At 41.3% G+C, this 17195-nt stretch overlaps 1 protein-coding gene across 9 annotated transcripts in view; it reads right to left on the bottom strand.

Moving 5' to 3' along the window:
- snap91b (synaptosome associated protein 91b) overlaps positions 1–17195 on the bottom strand; it is a 30480-nt gene that overhangs the window by 12494 nt on the left and 791 nt on the right. For 7 of the 9 annotated variants that reach the window (XM_014337698.2, XM_014337707.2, XM_014337706.2 and 4 more), the window contains exons 2-16: positions 16859–17136; positions 6742–6884; positions 6196–6271; positions 4493–4595; positions 4252–4345; positions 4028–4139; positions 3806–3912; positions 3652–3693; positions 3063–3136; positions 2875–2880; positions 2308–2320; positions 2082–2215; positions 1428–1501; positions 1207–1221; positions 433–603 (exon numbers count right to left, since the gene is read on the bottom strand). In XM_014337698.2, coding sequence (XP_014193184.1) covers positions 433–603; positions 1207–1221; positions 1428–1501; positions 2082–2215; positions 2308–2320; positions 2875–2880; positions 3063–3136; positions 3652–3693; positions 3806–3912; positions 4028–4139; positions 4252–4345; positions 4493–4595; positions 6196–6271; positions 6742–6884; positions 16859–16988 — 1294 coding nt within the window. In that variant the 5' untranslated portion in view covers positions 16989–17136. The remainder of the gene's footprint in view (positions 1–432; positions 604–1206; positions 1222–1427; positions 1502–2081; positions 2216–2307; positions 2321–2874; positions 2881–3062; positions 3137–3651; positions 3694–3805; positions 3913–4027; positions 4140–4251; positions 4346–4492; positions 4596–6195; positions 6272–6741; positions 6885–16858; positions 17137–17195) is intronic. The other 2 variants (XM_014337702.2, XM_014337712.2) reach the window with 2 other exon arrangements.

The raw sequence follows: 17195 nt of genomic DNA, 5'->3' as shown, positions 1-17195 counted from the left end.
AGATGCTAACAGAGGCAGGGACTACTACACTGTCATGAAATGTGGCATTAGGAAATGAAAAGTGAAAATTCATGTGATAAGTTTTTCTAAACATTGAGTAGCATTGTAAGCTATTAAGTGTATATATTTTGACATGGTTAATCCATAATCAAATGTATTTAGTCTGTTTAAATATAACTAAATAATGCGGGGCTATAATTTTAAGGCAGTTGATAGGGATGTGCATCAATCCAGTACGCAGTGAGAGTTTTTGATGATACAACTTTGCTTGCAGTGGACAGACAACAACTGCCATAATTCAGCAAAGTTCTGTCTACATACTGTACGTGTTTGAGCATGCAGTCGTCTGTGTTATCATATCGTGTGATGGGTTTTACAGTTGAGCTTCCCAGAGTGATTCCTTCGTAGAGAATTTTCTGGAAGCCCACTGACCTCCCAACAGATCCACATTGGCGGCGCCAGGGGAGGTGGCAGCTGCTGTGCTAGTGGGAGGAGCTAGAGAGACTCCAGGTTCTGCTGCTGCAGGAGTGGGCGATGCCGCTGCAAGGGAGGGGGTGGGCTCAGCTGCGAGGGTGGGTTCAGATAGCAAGGAATCGCCCATTTCTTCCAGTACCAGCAGGGGTGTTTGAAATCCCCATAGAAAGGAGGCAAAATAAACCACAAAAGAGGAACCAAAATAGCCAGTGGAGTCACCGTTGTGAGAGTGAAGAAAAAAAAAGCCAAAAGAAAGGTCAATCCAAATAAAGCCCAATAAAGATCATTTAGAAGTGGCCAAAAAAAAAGAAGAAGAAAAACCCGTATTTTTAAACAAATTAAAAGTCGCCAAATGATCCAGCATTGTCCAGTCATAACCAAGAAATAAATATTAAAAAGCAATCAACCAAAATAGCCCCCATTATAAACCAAAAACAGACAATGGAGTATGTGGAGGGAGGGGAGGGAGAAGGCAGAGAGAAACAAAGAGAGTACTCAGACTAAGAGAACAGCTTGAGGAGACAAACAGGGAAGTAACCATGTGACACTGCTGCAATGTTGTCTATTTTTATATTTTCTAAATAGAGAAACAATATATTGCCTCCAGGTTGCTTCAATTTCATATTACAGCAAGAAAACCAGTAAAATCAAGGCAACCTGGAGGAGGTTTTAAGAATGGACTAGTCTGGACCAGATCCTACAGGTGAAGTACAGAGGAGGAGTTGCACTCACCTGATCCAAGAAGATCTACGGAGGCAGAAAACAAAGAAACAGGGAGAAGATATGTCTTGTTCTGGAGATTTGATTTGATTCTCTAGTCAACTCCAATGAAAATAGACTGTTACATGTTCACTAAAAGGACTAGATTACCTGTCATTCTTTCTAACAATGACTGCGATGAAAACCATGTGCATGATATCAGCAGCTGTTCTAAAGGAAGGAGGGCCACTTACCTCCCCAAGATGTGGGGGCAGCTGATGGTGCTGAAGGGCCAGTAGAGGACAGTGGATCCAGATCTAGCAATGAACTGGAAGATGATAAAGTTTTAACCACACTTTTCTGAGTGAAAATTTTCTGCTGCACATGATCAATAGTTTACTTGCACTTAATCAGCTGGGTGAGGTTAAAATAGCACTGTTGGAGTGACATTTTGTTACCTAGCACTAAAAAAAGTGGAGACAACATCGTGGGAAATGTCTTGCTTCTGAGATCATTTACCCATCATCCAAATTATACATGTGAACTAAATGAAATTATAAACTAAACTGGGCAAGCAGACACCAAAAAAATCACAATTCGTGATTTCTGTCTGTCTGTTAAAATTCTGTCATTCCCAATCACTTCCACTTTGTTATAATACCACTAACAGCTGACTGTGGAATATTTCATAGAGAGGAAATTTCACACTGGACATGTTGCACGGGTGGCATCGTATCATGGTACCATGCTGGAATTGGATTGATCAATTCTGATGGGTGGTGATTACTTTTGGCAATACTGACAATACAGATACACTGTAAGTATATGGTATTTTATAGATGTTAACAAAATCCAATGTTTTTTGAAAGGTTGCATTGGCGGGGTATTTACTAGAAATAGGAACCTACTCTTCAGCCGGTTCAGGAGCAGCTGAAGCAGCAGCGCTGCCAGCACTGTCCCCAGGAGGAGGCTGCAATGTGGGAACAGCATTTGAAGATTTGGCTGGAGTTGACGTTGGAGACACATTGTTTGTAGGAGATCCCTGGAAAGTAGACAGACAAGCCCCCTTTCAGTGCTGATTCACAATATAAAAGGCTAAAGAAAAAAACAGACTACTTTAAATGTGCATCTTACCTTTGTTGGAGACCTGAAAGTGGAAGAACAAGAGGAGGTATAAGTGATGTGCTTAAAACAAACTGCTTGACAAAAGCTCAATTTTACAGATCATTTTAAACTTAATATCGGGGATTCAAACAAACATTTAAGATAGACTTCATCATATGTGATCATATGAAGAGTTAATTTCCAAAGTACCATAATATGTAATCAAGTATGAAAACAAGAATAAAATCCAGTGCATAAGATTTGTTAAATCAGTCCGATTTTGCCAGCTTTTATTTCATTTTCAGTTTGACTTGGGAATGAAACCCTTCATATAACGATTCACATTGCATATTAGCGTATGACAGTACACATGTGGTGACCTGCTGTTTACCAAAACATGTGTCTCCCAGAGGTCACGCATGTAATCACACCGACACACACATTTCCACATGTGAACTATTAGATTGATCCAGTTCATAATTCACATGTGAATAATGTGCCCATTTATTACCTGGGGGAGGGTGTGGCGAGAGGTGGGACAGTAAATACATCTAAATAATTAGTAAACTGCAAACGAAACATAACACATATGCTCACCCTTCACTGGTGTTTCCAAATCAACGTAAAGGAGAGTAAAAGAGAGGAGGGGTTAAAGGAAACTGTAGAAATACAAAACCTGTTTCTACCAATATTTCTATTGGCTACTCGTGAAAACAAAAGCGGGAGATAGAAAGAGTTATCCTAATGTTTTTACTATGACGTTGCAAAGAAATGTTACGTCTTACCCCTTCTTTCCACCTTTTATATCCTCCAGGCCATTCATGTGGGTTTCCAGAGATTCTAGGATACTGCTGGGAGCCTGAGCAGAACAAAGAAATTTCAAACTGTAATCACAACTCCACACAAATCTTAAATCATCTCCTCAGATACATTCCAGCCGAGGTTTAATCACCAGAAACAAGAGTGAGAGAAAATCCCACCGCATTAGTCACATGCATGTGTCTATGCACACACAAACACAAGAGTGATTTGTGTGTTTTGTGTGACTTGTTTGTCAAATTAAAGAAAGGTCAACGTGCCAACACTTCATCCTGTAAACAGGCACTCAGCCAAAATAACCCCTTTGTTTCTGTGGTTACCGGTTCCTCGAGAGGTTTAAAGGGGCAGTCCTCGTCATCCGAGTCTGCTAGATCCACCACTACCCCTGGGTGGAGACACTGGGTGGGGAGATGGTGGTGGGTGAGACATGGGCTTCTGTGTATGCATGTGTGTGTGAGAGGAGATGGATGGTAGTCATATGCATTATATATTCTTGATCCCATCGCTTGCAAAGTGGGATTAAAAAAACCCTGAGAGCTGTGATATATAACTTACATAGTTGATGTCGGGAATGTCATTTTTGTCAACTCCAACTGTCTGTTAAAGAAAAGAAATATATATATATTTAAAAAACAATATTATCACACTGCACAGACTCAGTTTTTACAGTCACTATGTGAGTCAAAAGAAAAAGGACCGCTGAGGCTACCTCAGCCAGCTTCATGAATTCTCCAATCTTTGTCACCCTGGTCAGGAAACGCTTGTAGATCTCCAAGGCCTCCTTGCATTCACTCTTCTTCATTTTGAAGAATTTCTCTACACACAAAAACAAGAGGTTTGCTGACTGACAAACACCTTGTCCATCTTTTTTGATTATCATCGGTGAAGTGAAATAATCCTGCAATCTATTCACTTTAAGTGGACTACTAACCTAATAGGTTGATGATCCCATCATTGTAGGATGCAAACAGTTTCACCAAGTCCTTGAAGAGAAGCAGAAATGCAGCATTGATGATCCCATTGTTCAGCTCCTTGGGATGAACCTGAGAGGAGACAGGACAGAGATAAGTAGGGCTGTCTGAGGTTCTGTTCATCCAAATAAATAAAGAAGAAGAAAAAGAGCGAAAAAGTGTGCAAATCAAAGCAAAGACGCACATCAAACTCCAGGAGTGTGTCAATCTGTGTCTGCAGAACAGGCATGCCTTTCAGCAGCTTCTCAGTGGTCATGGTTCTCATCACTCCATCAGCGCTGAGGTAACACAACAGAGAGAGTATTTTACACAAAAGAAGAGCTACAGGTTTTAACCACACGCTAAGTAAAAGCATGTAAAAGAAAATGCTAATGGCCAAACAAGTGTTGCTATGAGCGACTGCATGCACACCGTGTTTACCGTACCCTTTCTTGACTCTGGTGAAGTCAAATGCCATCTGGCGGTAAGCAAAGGCTTTCTCATTCAGGTATCGTCCATACCGCCTGATGAATGTAGACATGTCATAGCCTACACAAAATGAAATCAAAATTAAATGATTGTTGAACAAAAAGCTAATAGGCTTCTTGCTGTCTGCTTGTATTTCTTTCTTGATTATTTCTATTATTTGTCATTTGTTTCTCAACAGCTCACTTCATGCATTGATCTCTTTTTGTCCTAGTGAGAAAATATTTTTTAGAACCTGCAGTAAACAGTGTATCCCTAAAGCAGTCAATATAACAGGAATCACAATTTCCCCGTGTGTAGCTGAGATAGTTTGGTCCATAATTTGCTGAACACACAATTTTGTAGCCTCTGTACATTACCACAGTGGTAATGTACCACATCAAACAAAAAATATTTTTATGTAGCCCCCATTTGCAGAGGCTAAAATGAATCTGCCAATTCAAGTGAGACCTGTCATCTTATTATTTCATGACAAATGAAGTCACAAGACACAATATTTGATATAATAAGGTTTCATAGCTTTTCACTGTAATTTTAAGAGCCCAAAGGGATGTCAGTGCAAGTGAGCGAGGTCGTCATTTGGCTAAAAATACACCTTTGTGAGGGCCAAATCAGTGATCTGGTACATTCTTAAAAGGAAAAAATGCATTGGCCAGTTAAGCAACTCTAAAAGGTCCGAAATACATCAGAAGACAACAAAATGCATGATGACAGCATTTTTTCCATAGTTAAGAAAAAGGACACTCTTAAGAAAGTAGAAATATCATTATCAAGAGATGCATTCATGAATGGAAGATGGCTTATAACAAGGTGCAAATCACTGGTTTCACTCAAAAACAGAAAGGCCAGAATTAGATTTTTAGGACTGGATAATGACCCAAAATACAAAAGCAATGCAACAGTTTGTCAAGGAAAAAAATAAAATATTCTTCAAAGGCCAAGTCAGTCACCTGATTTTTCAGTTATTGAATAAAACCGTACATGGAAAGACCCTGCAATAAAGGTGGCTGCAGTAAAGGCTTAGCAGCCACCTTGCAATGGAACAAATACAGCATTAGGTGATGTCCATGGGTTCTAAACTTCAGCAACCATAAACTGGGAAGGATTTCCATCCAAGTATTAAAAACAGTCCTTATATTTAAAATTATGTTAGTTTGTCCAATTCATTTTAAATCTCTGAAAATGGGGGAGCTGTGTATTTAAAGGGCTGTAATTCTTCAAGTCTGCACTTCACTTAGATTGTCTGGTTGTGTACAGAGACGAAACTACAAAAATTATATCCTTGTCCAACAAATTATGGATCTCATTAGTTGACACCGATTAAGTCCAAGCGAAAGGTGGAGCAGGAAAGGAGGTGGTTTGAAAAACGTGCAACAAATTAAACAACACCCTAGATTGAACATATATATGGAAGGGTAGCGGCTGATCCATCAGCACTGAGATCGGCTGCTGGGATTGTAGCTGATATGTGATATTTGTTATTTTCCTGTGAGTTCCTATTTTTCCTAACTTTATGTAAGTTCTTCTCTAAAATCTGTAACCTAAGGAGCAAAGGATGAGAAAGTTCAGTAATGTGCGGTTATTATCAGATTATCCATTTACAAAGAACGATACACAACGACACAAAGGGAGGATATTACAGTTGATCAGACTGTCGTCTTACCATGAGATCCGGTTTTGTCAATAAAGTTGCTGAGGTTGAACAAGGATGTCCTGGATGCCAAGTACTGAATGAACCTCTGAGAAAGAGAAAGAAAACCCAGTGAACATTCCTGTAGAAGTCAAAGCTGAAAACTACAGCCAACAACACAGCATTGACATCTCTAGTAAGGGTTTTCTTTGTTGTGCTTTTCAAGCTTTTATTCCATTATTTAATAGCTTTTACAGGAGTAATGCACAGTGGACCCATTCCACTAACTTGTGGTCAAAGCCTCTATTTATTTGTGAAACATCAGGCTTCCTGCAAATGCCTTGAAAGACCAATTTCAGCTCTCTAAAGTGGTAACTTCACACCACACCAGACATTTATTATTTATTTCAAAGGGGTGACTGTTTTTGTCAGCAATTAGAAAAAAAACTTTACTATATTAAAGTATACTATAATATATACTATTCAGCATTTCTATTTATCTTTTATCCTGATTAGAAGAGATTCAAGCTTAAACCAAACTGCTTCACATGTTAAATGGTCTATTTACTGTTCACTAACCTCATTGCCATAGACACACATGTGGTGTGTGGTGACGAGGGCCTTGAAGACGACCACCCAGCTGGCGTTGGTGGATCGCTCAAACAGTGTGTCAGCCATCTGAGGGATGTTCACGTTGGTGGTATTGGTGGCTGACACCAGGTCTGCAACACAGCAACAAAGAGTTCTCCTCATCTGTCAAAGGTTCTCTCACAGAGTGCTTTAACCTTGTGATAACTTTAAACAGCTTATTGTCGTCGTCGTCTTCTTCTTCTTCTTTTAAATTCATTTACCATTTACCATTCTTCTTTTAACTACAGTGGATTGCCTGTCTCCATCTCACCCCATCACTTACATCCACTTCTGTCATGCAAAAAATCTGCATGCTTTCCTTTACTACAGCTAAGGGTCTTCTCTGTGGTATTCTTCTTTTCCTCCTGACTGACAGCTCCATATTCAACAGCATGCCTCCACCTCTCTAGGCTCTCTGCTTTGATGAAAAACAACCCCACCTTCAATCAATCTGTCACTTCTACCTTACACCTCACTACTGTCTCACTGTCCTCATACATGTCCTGCACCACTCTCACATGCTTCTCTGTCATGCCTGACTTCCTCATACAGTACCCCATCATGTGCTTTCTCTAGATCTACAAAAACACACTACAACTCCTTATGATCTTCTCCATTCAAACCAAATATCACATCTGTAGTGCTCTTTCTCTGGATGAAGCCATGCTGCTGCCCACTGGTCATCACCTCTCTTCTTGATCTAGCTTTAACAACTCTTTCCCATATCCTCATGTTATGGCTCATTAGTTTTATTACTCTGTAGTTACTACAGCTCTGCACATCACTGTGTTCTTGAAAATTGGTTCCTGTAGACTTCATCTCCTTTCCTCAGGCTTCATCTCACTCTCCAGGATTGTATTAAACATTCTGGTCAAACAGTCCACTGCCATTGCTCCTAGACATCTGCATACTTCTGCAGCAATGTCTCAAAGACCAAACACCTTTCTAATCTTTATTCTCTTCATAGCTGCCCCCACTTCCTTTTTACTAATCCTCTGTACTTCCTGATTCACTAACTTTCCTACACCCTTCATTAAATAGCTTATTATATGCTATTAAAAGGGAAGTGAACTTATTCTTAGACACATGTCTGCAAGATTTTCTGCCCTGATTTAACTGCTCTGATTAAATTTTGATTAAGTGAGGAGGCAAAGTGCTCACTGCAGAGCTGCACCAGACAGTTATGAAAATATTGAGGCAGTAGAAAGACCTGATGCACATACCAAATGTTGGTGCAAGAACCCAGCCACCCACACACCACACACACACACACACACACACACACACAGACTCACATAAGGGGGGACACACGCTGACAATGCAGAGAGAGAAAGAGAGAGAATTATGCTTTGTCATCTATCCCTGGCTGCCAGTTCAGATACTCAGACAGAGAAGTCTCCAGAAATAAAGAGTCCTGACTATTGCATCAGTAAAAAATATAACAGAAGGTACAACGTACTTTGACAGTAATGATACAGATAAGATGAACCTAGGCGTAACCCAAATACCGATTCACAGTTTTTCTGTTTTGAGAAAAACCAAAAGATTCGGGTTTTGAAAAGGTTGGACTCATGTGATTTCTCAATCTATTTCAGAGTCATGTTCTTCTTGTGAACACTCAAAATTTTCATTCTCTATATCTAACATACCACGGCTGATAGCAAAAGAAAACTGAGTTTTTGTATTGAAAATGTAAAAAAATAAATAAATAAAATCTAATAAGCAGAAATACAGATAGAGACACTAAAGACACATGAATGGTCCATGGCTTGAAACTAATAAAGCTATAATCACTAATCATGCATTACACCTACAGAAGCTACTGCTCAACCATGGACACTTATGATGTGAAGCACCCAGTGCACACTTTTTGTGCTAATGTTAATGTCCGTGGGCGCTGGTGACTTTTTCACACTATGCACCTCAGCACTCAAGCACCCCACTGTGTGACTTTATGTGTTCTCGACTGACCGAGTTACTGTGCTTCCACTTTGCATTAATGCCACTTACAGTTGATTGTAAAATATCTAGGTGGGAAGAAATTTCACAAACTGACTTTCTGTAATGCTTAAGTGAGCTCTTTAGAGTGACCCGTTTTTTCAGAAATGTTTATAGACTGCATGGCTAAGTACTCAGTACTTGATTTTATATACTTGAATGAAAGCCCTAAATTCAAAGATTAAGAGGTGTGGGCCAATACTTTTGTCCATATACTGTGCATCAGCATTGCTCACAAGCTTAAAATAATGGTATGATGACATGAACTGTGAACGGTTCTGCATCAGCCATGCCTATCTGCAATGAATAATGAACAGTTTGTTTATTCTTTTTTTCCTTTGTTCATGCTTTGATTGAGTTTGGCATCAGTTTGTTTTCTTTCCAATAAAGAAAGGATATGGCATGCGGCTGAAAAGTAGGCACAAAAAGTTTAGTTGAAACAGAAGAAGTAACACTTTGAGAGGGCACTGACAGGCATTTATGAAGTGTAAATGAAGAAATGTATCCATTGGTAGATTTTGTATATGTGCTCACTGTGGCAGTAGAACAGATGAACATTTCGTTTTATATGTTCTTGCTCGCTTAAACATAGCATAGTGTACCTGTACATTGTTTTGTGTCCTGCTGACATTGGCATCTGAACAACAAGGACACAACTGAGTGCATCCATACAGAAAGAAATGCAGCAAATATTGGCAGACATCTGTGATAATGGAGGGAGTGGAAGGCCATTGTATTCAATAGACCTTGAGCTTGTTTCAAATAGGTAGAGAGCAAACTATAAATTAAACCAGACCACAAGTCTGCAAGGTGATGAGAAAAGGGATGACAAGAAGGAAGAGAACAGTAGGGAGTCAGATGAGTGTGCAATAAAAGAAGCGATATACGAGTTTGAGCAATGAAGCTGCTCAGGGTCCAGACAACAGGCTGGTTGGGGGGTTGGGGGTTTTAATGCTTGGGGTGCTGTAAACAGATTATTACTAATCACTGATCCTGTTCTTTTCTGTTGTGGTTGGTTGCTACACCTCACACACCCTGTTCTACACACTGCTCATCACCTAACACGTCTTCATTATCAGCTTTTTGTCTGTGGTGTTGTAGGATGTCTCACTGATAATCTGATGGAACTGATGATCTTAGCACAAAACGAACCGGACAAAATGAAAATAAACAGCAGGTGGATGTGCTCCATGAATGTGTTTTAGCTGGTTCACAGTGATGATCACAGCTCTTCCTTTGATCTTTGTTGAACTAATTACACCCCAGTCCATCTGTACAGCTTCACCAGATGGTAACAGCGACACTTCAGCTGCTCCAAAGATGTCTTATGTTTTTAATGAAGGTTGGGGTGACATCAGTCATTCCACTGTACATGTTTAGATATGATTTAGTCTCCATTTTCCCACTTTAGTGTCATTTAGTCTATGTTAAAGAAAATCTTCTCTCATTTTTTATCATTTCAACCAATCATCCCCCTCCCGTATTTGAATATACTCTATGTTTTGTTAAAGATTGTCCTGAAGCTTTTTCAAACACACACAAACAGAGTCAGGATCCACAATGGCTGACATTTGATTATATAACATTATCATGTCACTGGCACAGCTACAAGTTTAGATTTCTATTAGCAGCATGAGCACAGCACTAACCAAGAGCCATTTTCTCAGATGTCCAGCTCATAATAGATATCAATTTACATACATAATCTCATCCGTTTATGGATGTTAGCTATGTTGGCATATTAGCCATATCACGGGTTGTAATCCATGCTGCCGTGTTGTGGTACCATAACCCGAAACAAACACACACTGACATACAACTGGTGTGCCTATGTGTGCATAATGAGGATTGGCTGAGCTAAATAAAGACTCTTACGGTAATCCACGAGTTCTAAGAATGAACTGCGAGGCCTCACACTGTGTATTTCTCTGCACCACAGTGTCTCGGAGTGCGTTTTCTACCCTACATCTTAGTCTGAGGAATGAGTTTTACAGTTACACAACAAAATCGTGCACCAGCCTGAATATTCTAGATAATGGTAAGCAGAACACATCTGCTTGCTGTGCTACATGTGTAGATTTATAATGCTATCAATAATACTTTAGGCGGTTGTTCAATGGAAATATATAACACATAAATTTCAGACCTAGCATATACAGCTAGCTAAACATTACAATCTCTATGGTAAATAAAAGTAAAATAAGGAGCTTTTAATGTGACCAGTATCTCATATGGGACCTCACTGCACCACTTAGCAGAATGTTTTAATCAGCTAACATTTTGGGAAACATCTAACTTGCTGACAGAAGGTACCATGGATTCCTGACCGAGTCCTTTTTTCTCTTTTTTTGTTGTTATTGAGTTTCTTGTTCTTGATTTTTTTTATTGAGGACTGTACTACTCCACAATGAAGCTCAGAATTTTATGGACAATCGTGTTTTTTATCACATTTTTTACGGCATCTGTGTCCGGAGAGCGCGTGGAGGTCCGACCGCCAATTGTTTACAGCAGGGATCAGCTGTTAGCCCTCGGGGCCTCCGCTGTTCTGCCTACCGCCAAGCGAGCCAACATCCCCCGATAGGTGAGGAGGAAGAGACGCGGCACTCGGCCCGGGATTGGGCGTCGCAGTAAGGTTAGGAGGTACCGGCCAGCGATTCCATCTGTTATTATGGGGAACGTGAGATCGCTCCCCAAAAAAATGGATGAACTGGCGGCTCTAACCCGACATTAGAGGAGCTACAGGGAATGCAGCGTGATGTGCTTCACAGAGTCGTGGCTAACCACGCTAACTCTGGGCTCACACATAAACATAGATGGTTTCCATCTGGTCCGGGCAAACATAAAAAAGAAAAGTGGTAAGAAGAGAGGAGGGGGTTTGGCTGTGTTTGTGAACGATAGATGGTGTAACTCTGGTCATTTATCTATCAAAGAGACGCTAGGCTGTAAGGACATTGAGCTGCTAGCGGTTAGCATGAGACCGCACTATTTACCGCGAGAGTTTACACACGTCATTATGATAGCTGTGTATGTCCCGCCCTCTGCTAACGCTGCAGCAGCCTGTGAGATCCTGCACACTGTAACCAGCAGACTCCAAACACAGCATCCTCAGGCCCTTTTCCTGATCTCTGGGGACTTTAATCACATCTCCCCATCCTCCACTCTCCCCGCCTTCACCCAGTATGTCACCTACCACACCAGAGACAATAAAACATTGGACTTACTGTATGCTAACACCAAGGAGGCATACAGCTCATCACCTCTCCCTTCCCTGGGGGGCTCAGATCACAACCTGGTTCATCTCCAGCCTGTGTATAAACCTTTAGTACACAGAGAACCAGTTGTGAAATGCACAGTTAGGAAATGGTTGGCAGAGACTGAAGAGGCCCTGAGGGACTGTTTCCATTCTACTGTATGGGACAACCTCTGCAGCCCTTTGGAGGATGACCTCAACAGCATCACAGACCGCATTACGGATTACATGAACTTTTGTGTGGACAACACCATACCCATCATAAAGGTACGGTGTTTTTCTAATAACAAGCCATGGATAAATCCTGAAATAAAGGCTGTCCTCAAGGAGAAGAAGAGTCTTCTCCGGTACCGGTACCAAAGATCTCCCATCCCAAGGACCTCAGCAGCTACAGGCCGGTAGCCCTGACATCACATCTGATGACGACCCTCGAGAGATTGGTTCTAAACCATCTGCGCCTCCTGGCGAGGTCTTCATCCGCTGCAGTTTGCTTACCAGCCTGGCATCGGGGTGGAGGACACCATCATCTACCTCCTGCACCGAGCTCTGACTCACCTGGAGAAGCCTGAAAGCACTGTGAGGATCATGTTCTTTGATTGCTCTAGTGCTTTCAACACCATCCAGCCACGACTTCTGAGAGACAAGCTGGAGCTATCGGGAGTGGACCACCACTCTGGACTACCTCACAGAACGCCCACAGTATGTGATGTCACAGGGCTGTGTCTCTGATACGCTGGTCTGCAGTACGGGGGCCTCACAGAGAACTGTGCTGGCACCGTTCCTCTTCACCCTCTACACTGCAGACTTCTCCATCAACTCCCCACGCTGCCACCTACAGAAGTTCTCTGACGACTCTGTCATAGTCGGCCTCATCACAGGTGAGGATGACTCAGAGTACAGACAGTGGACTGGACTTTGTGGACTGGTGCCAGCAGAACCACCTGCTGATCAATGCCAGGAAAACCAAGGAGTTGGTGGTGGATTTCCGGAGATGCAGACCCACCACACTGACACCGGTGAACATCCAGGGAGTGGACATTGAGATAGTGGACTCGTATAAGTACCTGGGTGGTCACCTGAATAATAAGCTAGACTGGAGCCACGACACTGATACTCTTTACAGGAAGGGTCAGAGCAGACTCTACCTGCTGAGGCGGCTGAGGTCATTTGGAGTCCAGGGAGCGCTTTTAAAGACCTTCTATGACTCTGTGGTGGCATCTGTCATTTTTTACAGTGTTGTATGTTGGAGCAGTAGTTTATCGGCAGCTGAGAGGAAGAGATTGGATAAACTCATTAGGAAGGCCAGCTCTGTTCTGGGATGCACCCTGGACCCAGTGCAGGTGGGGGGAGACAGAAGGACTCTGGCCAAAATAACATCTCTGATGGACAGAGTCTCCCACCCCATGCATGTAAATGTTACTGAACTGCAGAGCTGCTTCAGTGACAGACTGCTGCATCCTCGACGCATGAAGGAGCGTTTCCGCAGGTCCTTCCTCCCTGCAGCTGTCAGACTGTACAATCAGAACTGCTCCCAACAAACATAGATGTTTACATCAGCGCTGTAACATGACACTATTTTATCAACCGATTCACACTATAACCACGGTTTGCCTCTGATCTGTATTAAATTTTATTTAATTTAATAAAGGTACAGTACTCTGTTTTTGGTAACCATTGTCGTTGATGTAAATATGTAAAAATTGTGTATGTTTCTGTTCTGTGTCTTGTGTACTGTTTGTTTGTATATGTGTCTTTCTTGCTGCTGTTACACCCAAATTTCCCCTTGTGGGACAATTAAAGGATTATTCTATTCTATTCTACCAGTACTCTAATGTTTATATGTGAAATACAGTGCATGGATAAAGATATTTGAAGGTTAGCACAGGTTAGCATAAGTTCTCAAAACAGGGGAAAACTTTCTAGCCTTGCTTTATCTAAATACATCAAAATTAGCCAAAGCTAGTAAATTCATCTCACGCTGACAACAGGAAATTAGGAAGTTAGTGCTCCCACACCACACACTCCCTACAGCAAGTAGCTCCATTTGTTTGAGTTGGCAGAATTTTTATGCAAAAGGAAGTTGTGTCTCTTCCCTTTGGGTCTGCATCAAACCAGGGATCTTTCACTTATAATCCACTACACCATAAAGCCTCTTCCATGTTACTCTGCAATCTGAAAATAGCAATATTCCACTTTCAATATATACAGTGTTTCTTTAAAACACTGTTTAGAAACTTAATCTAACTAAACAGACTGTGAAGAATTAAAAAAAATAGGACATTACAGTATGTTGAAGTTGTCAAATATGTAAGTTAGTATATTGCACTGTCTGCTTAAGTTAGCATGCTAATTAGCTAGCACCAGGTGACGGAATAGCAATGTTGTCCGGAGAGGATTTTTTTTTTTTTTTTACAGTCTGTGATTCTTTACTCTTTTTAATCATGCTGAATGAAAGACAGTCAATGAAAAAAACATAAACTTAATGATGTCTGACGTCTTAGCAGTTTGGTTTCTTCCTGCATTTATACTTCCTCACACAAGATTTAGATGCCCCCTCCCAGAGTCACTGACAATAGGCAATACCAAGGACTGGCCCACACAGCATATAAGTGAGGTCATATCATTTATCCAGCAACCCCTTCCACTTATGAATTGCATCTTTAAATCAAGGAGATGTAAAATGTTAGTTTGTGAAGTTTATAGATGCCGGTGGGCACGTGTTCTACATCTGGAAAGAGCCAGGCTGACTCAGGTACTAAACTACTGACTGAATAATCTAAAGCTCGTATGACATAGTTCTAGATCAGGTAAGAACACTGGGACACTCTTCATAACAGCAATTTTTATACCAATTTGACCTTTAAAAAACAGACAATCAGTGCCTGTGGTGATGAGAAAATGCTACTCTTTCATTGACCTTGGGTGGATACATTAACTCTGTACATGCCCTCCATTGTTTCTTTCACTATGTTTGCCATAACCATGCATGACTAGACAAACCAGAAATACAAAATTCAATGCAGTGTGTCATTTAACCCCAGCCCGTTTCATAATAAAATCAAACACAGACATCTAAGTCAAAAGACAAGGCGATTTTTGCTCCAAAGGAAAAGCACATAACATTTTGAGCTTTTAGTTTGTAGTTTATTCATGGGTGGAAAGGCACCTGTATGTTCTTACTAATCCATATTTACACACCTGCTTCTTCTAAGGCTACTTATTATGTTGCTGAAGACAATCAAATCAGTAATTTGTTCTCATAAAAGTGGACCATGTCACTAAAAAGGTCAGACAGTTAACTGTACTGAAAGACCAAAACAAATATCTCAGTTTAATAGCTACACATCCATTGTGATTTCCTCTGCAGTCTAGTGATGACAGGCCTGTCATTTCCACTCTTTCTTCTCAGAGTCCCCTTCTGTCATTACACTGCCCCCTGACACTATTAATCTGTTCCCTTGGCAACTGCACTGCACAACCACCGCTACACATGCATGTCAAGCATTGAATAACCCTAATAATCACCAAGCAATAACTAAAAACTGTAGTTGCATAATATATTTAATATTATTAATCAAAAACACTGAAAGCTAGCTAATTAGAAATGTTTTGATCATTAAAAATTACCCTAGTGAGCCTTTAGTTGTTTATTAGATTTTTTTGCTATGTGTGGTTCTTCATAGGTCTTCATAGTGAAAATGTGTTTTACTGTTTTGAGGTGAGGAATTTCCTCCAGCCAAGACTGCAGCAGAGGCACAGTGGCCTACATACCAGAAGTCTGTTGAACTGCCCTGTTGAATTACCCTAGAAATAGACCCAGTATAACCTATTTGATTATGGAAATAAAAGACACATGTTTATGTTATAGCTTACTAAATGAAAATATATAGAGAAATCTCTACATGTCTGCAGCAGTTTTATGTCCTTGGACAAAAAGGCTACAAGCAGTGCCGGTAAAGGTTTTCCCAACACGTCCACACATGCACATGTCCAAATCAGCACCACTGAAAGCTAGAAACACTGAAACTATCACATGGAGCAGCAGAGAATGAGGAAACAATGCTCTCTGGTGTAGTCTAGCTTTTGCATTGTCACCTTTGGCTTTGTAAATTATGCAAGACAGCCATTGGCTGATTTTTAAATTATTCAGCAGGGGAGTGGATCACAAGATATAAAGTCCTAGCAGAAGACACAGAACCAGACTAGACCTGACCACACACACACACACACCCTTGGAAAACACACAGGCAGACATACAAGAAAAAGAGCCAATCAAACTATCCAGAGCAGTGCCACTGCTTTGGGTTGACTCAGTGTTTGTGGTAATGATGATTTGTGGAGGTGGCTCCTGCTGTCATCTGTAGATGTGTCAATGAAGCTGTGAGGTTCGTAATTTAATTCAGCTGTGACTTTATTGGTCTTAAATGGCTCCACTCTAACCCAGTTAGTGCACAGGCTCCTGTACGCTGCACCACCTCGGTTACAGTCGGTTTCAGCATGGAGTAAAAGAAAGTGGCCTTGAAACAGCAGGGGGAGGGAAACTTAAATGGGTCTGTCAAACTACCTTAAAATCATACATGTTTCTCCTTCCCAATCTCTCCTTCTTTCTCCCTGGGTGTCCACCATCTTCGCTGGACACAAAGGGTCAACAGAGGGGGTCATCACCATGGCTACTATATCCTGCAGCACACCCATTTAAGTAAACGGAACGAACAAGCCCATAATGCTGGCATGGTCTGCGTGTGTGGCTGTGTAATATGTAAGGCCTAGGACCTATAAAGCTACAGTCAGTGCAGTGAGGATGAGGGCCACACTTACATTCCAGGTGCTTTTTCTTGGGCGCCATCACTTCGTGAGTGGTGGCTTTGCAGACAGCCCGGGCCATATCCGATCCCGTTAGCTGGTACTGCGCAGCGGCAATGCGATCCGTGAGCGTTTGCCCCGACATTTTCTCCTAGTTGTTTCGACCTCCTCAGGAATTTATTTCACCACAGGACGGTGAGGGGGAGGGGGGGAAATACGAATACAACCCAGCTTCTTCCCTGCGGTTCAGTGAGATGAGTGCGTCCCTCTCCCAGATAATATAGGCCTGCGACCTTATGTGTGGGAGGGGGTGGGGGGAAAGCAGAGAAAATGAGCTGGATAAATGTTATTT

The sequence above is a fragment of the Haplochromis burtoni genome, unplaced genomic scaffold, assembly GCF_018398535.1.
Source record: "Haplochromis burtoni strain Fernald_Lab_line unplaced genomic scaffold, NCSU_Asbu1 Contig_8, whole genome shotgun sequence".
Taxonomy (NCBI): domain Eukaryota; kingdom Metazoa; phylum Chordata; class Actinopteri; order Cichliformes; family Cichlidae; genus Haplochromis; species Haplochromis burtoni.
The sequence above is the reverse complement of the archived record's forward strand: the minus strand, read 5'-3'. Positions and strand labels throughout refer to the sequence as shown.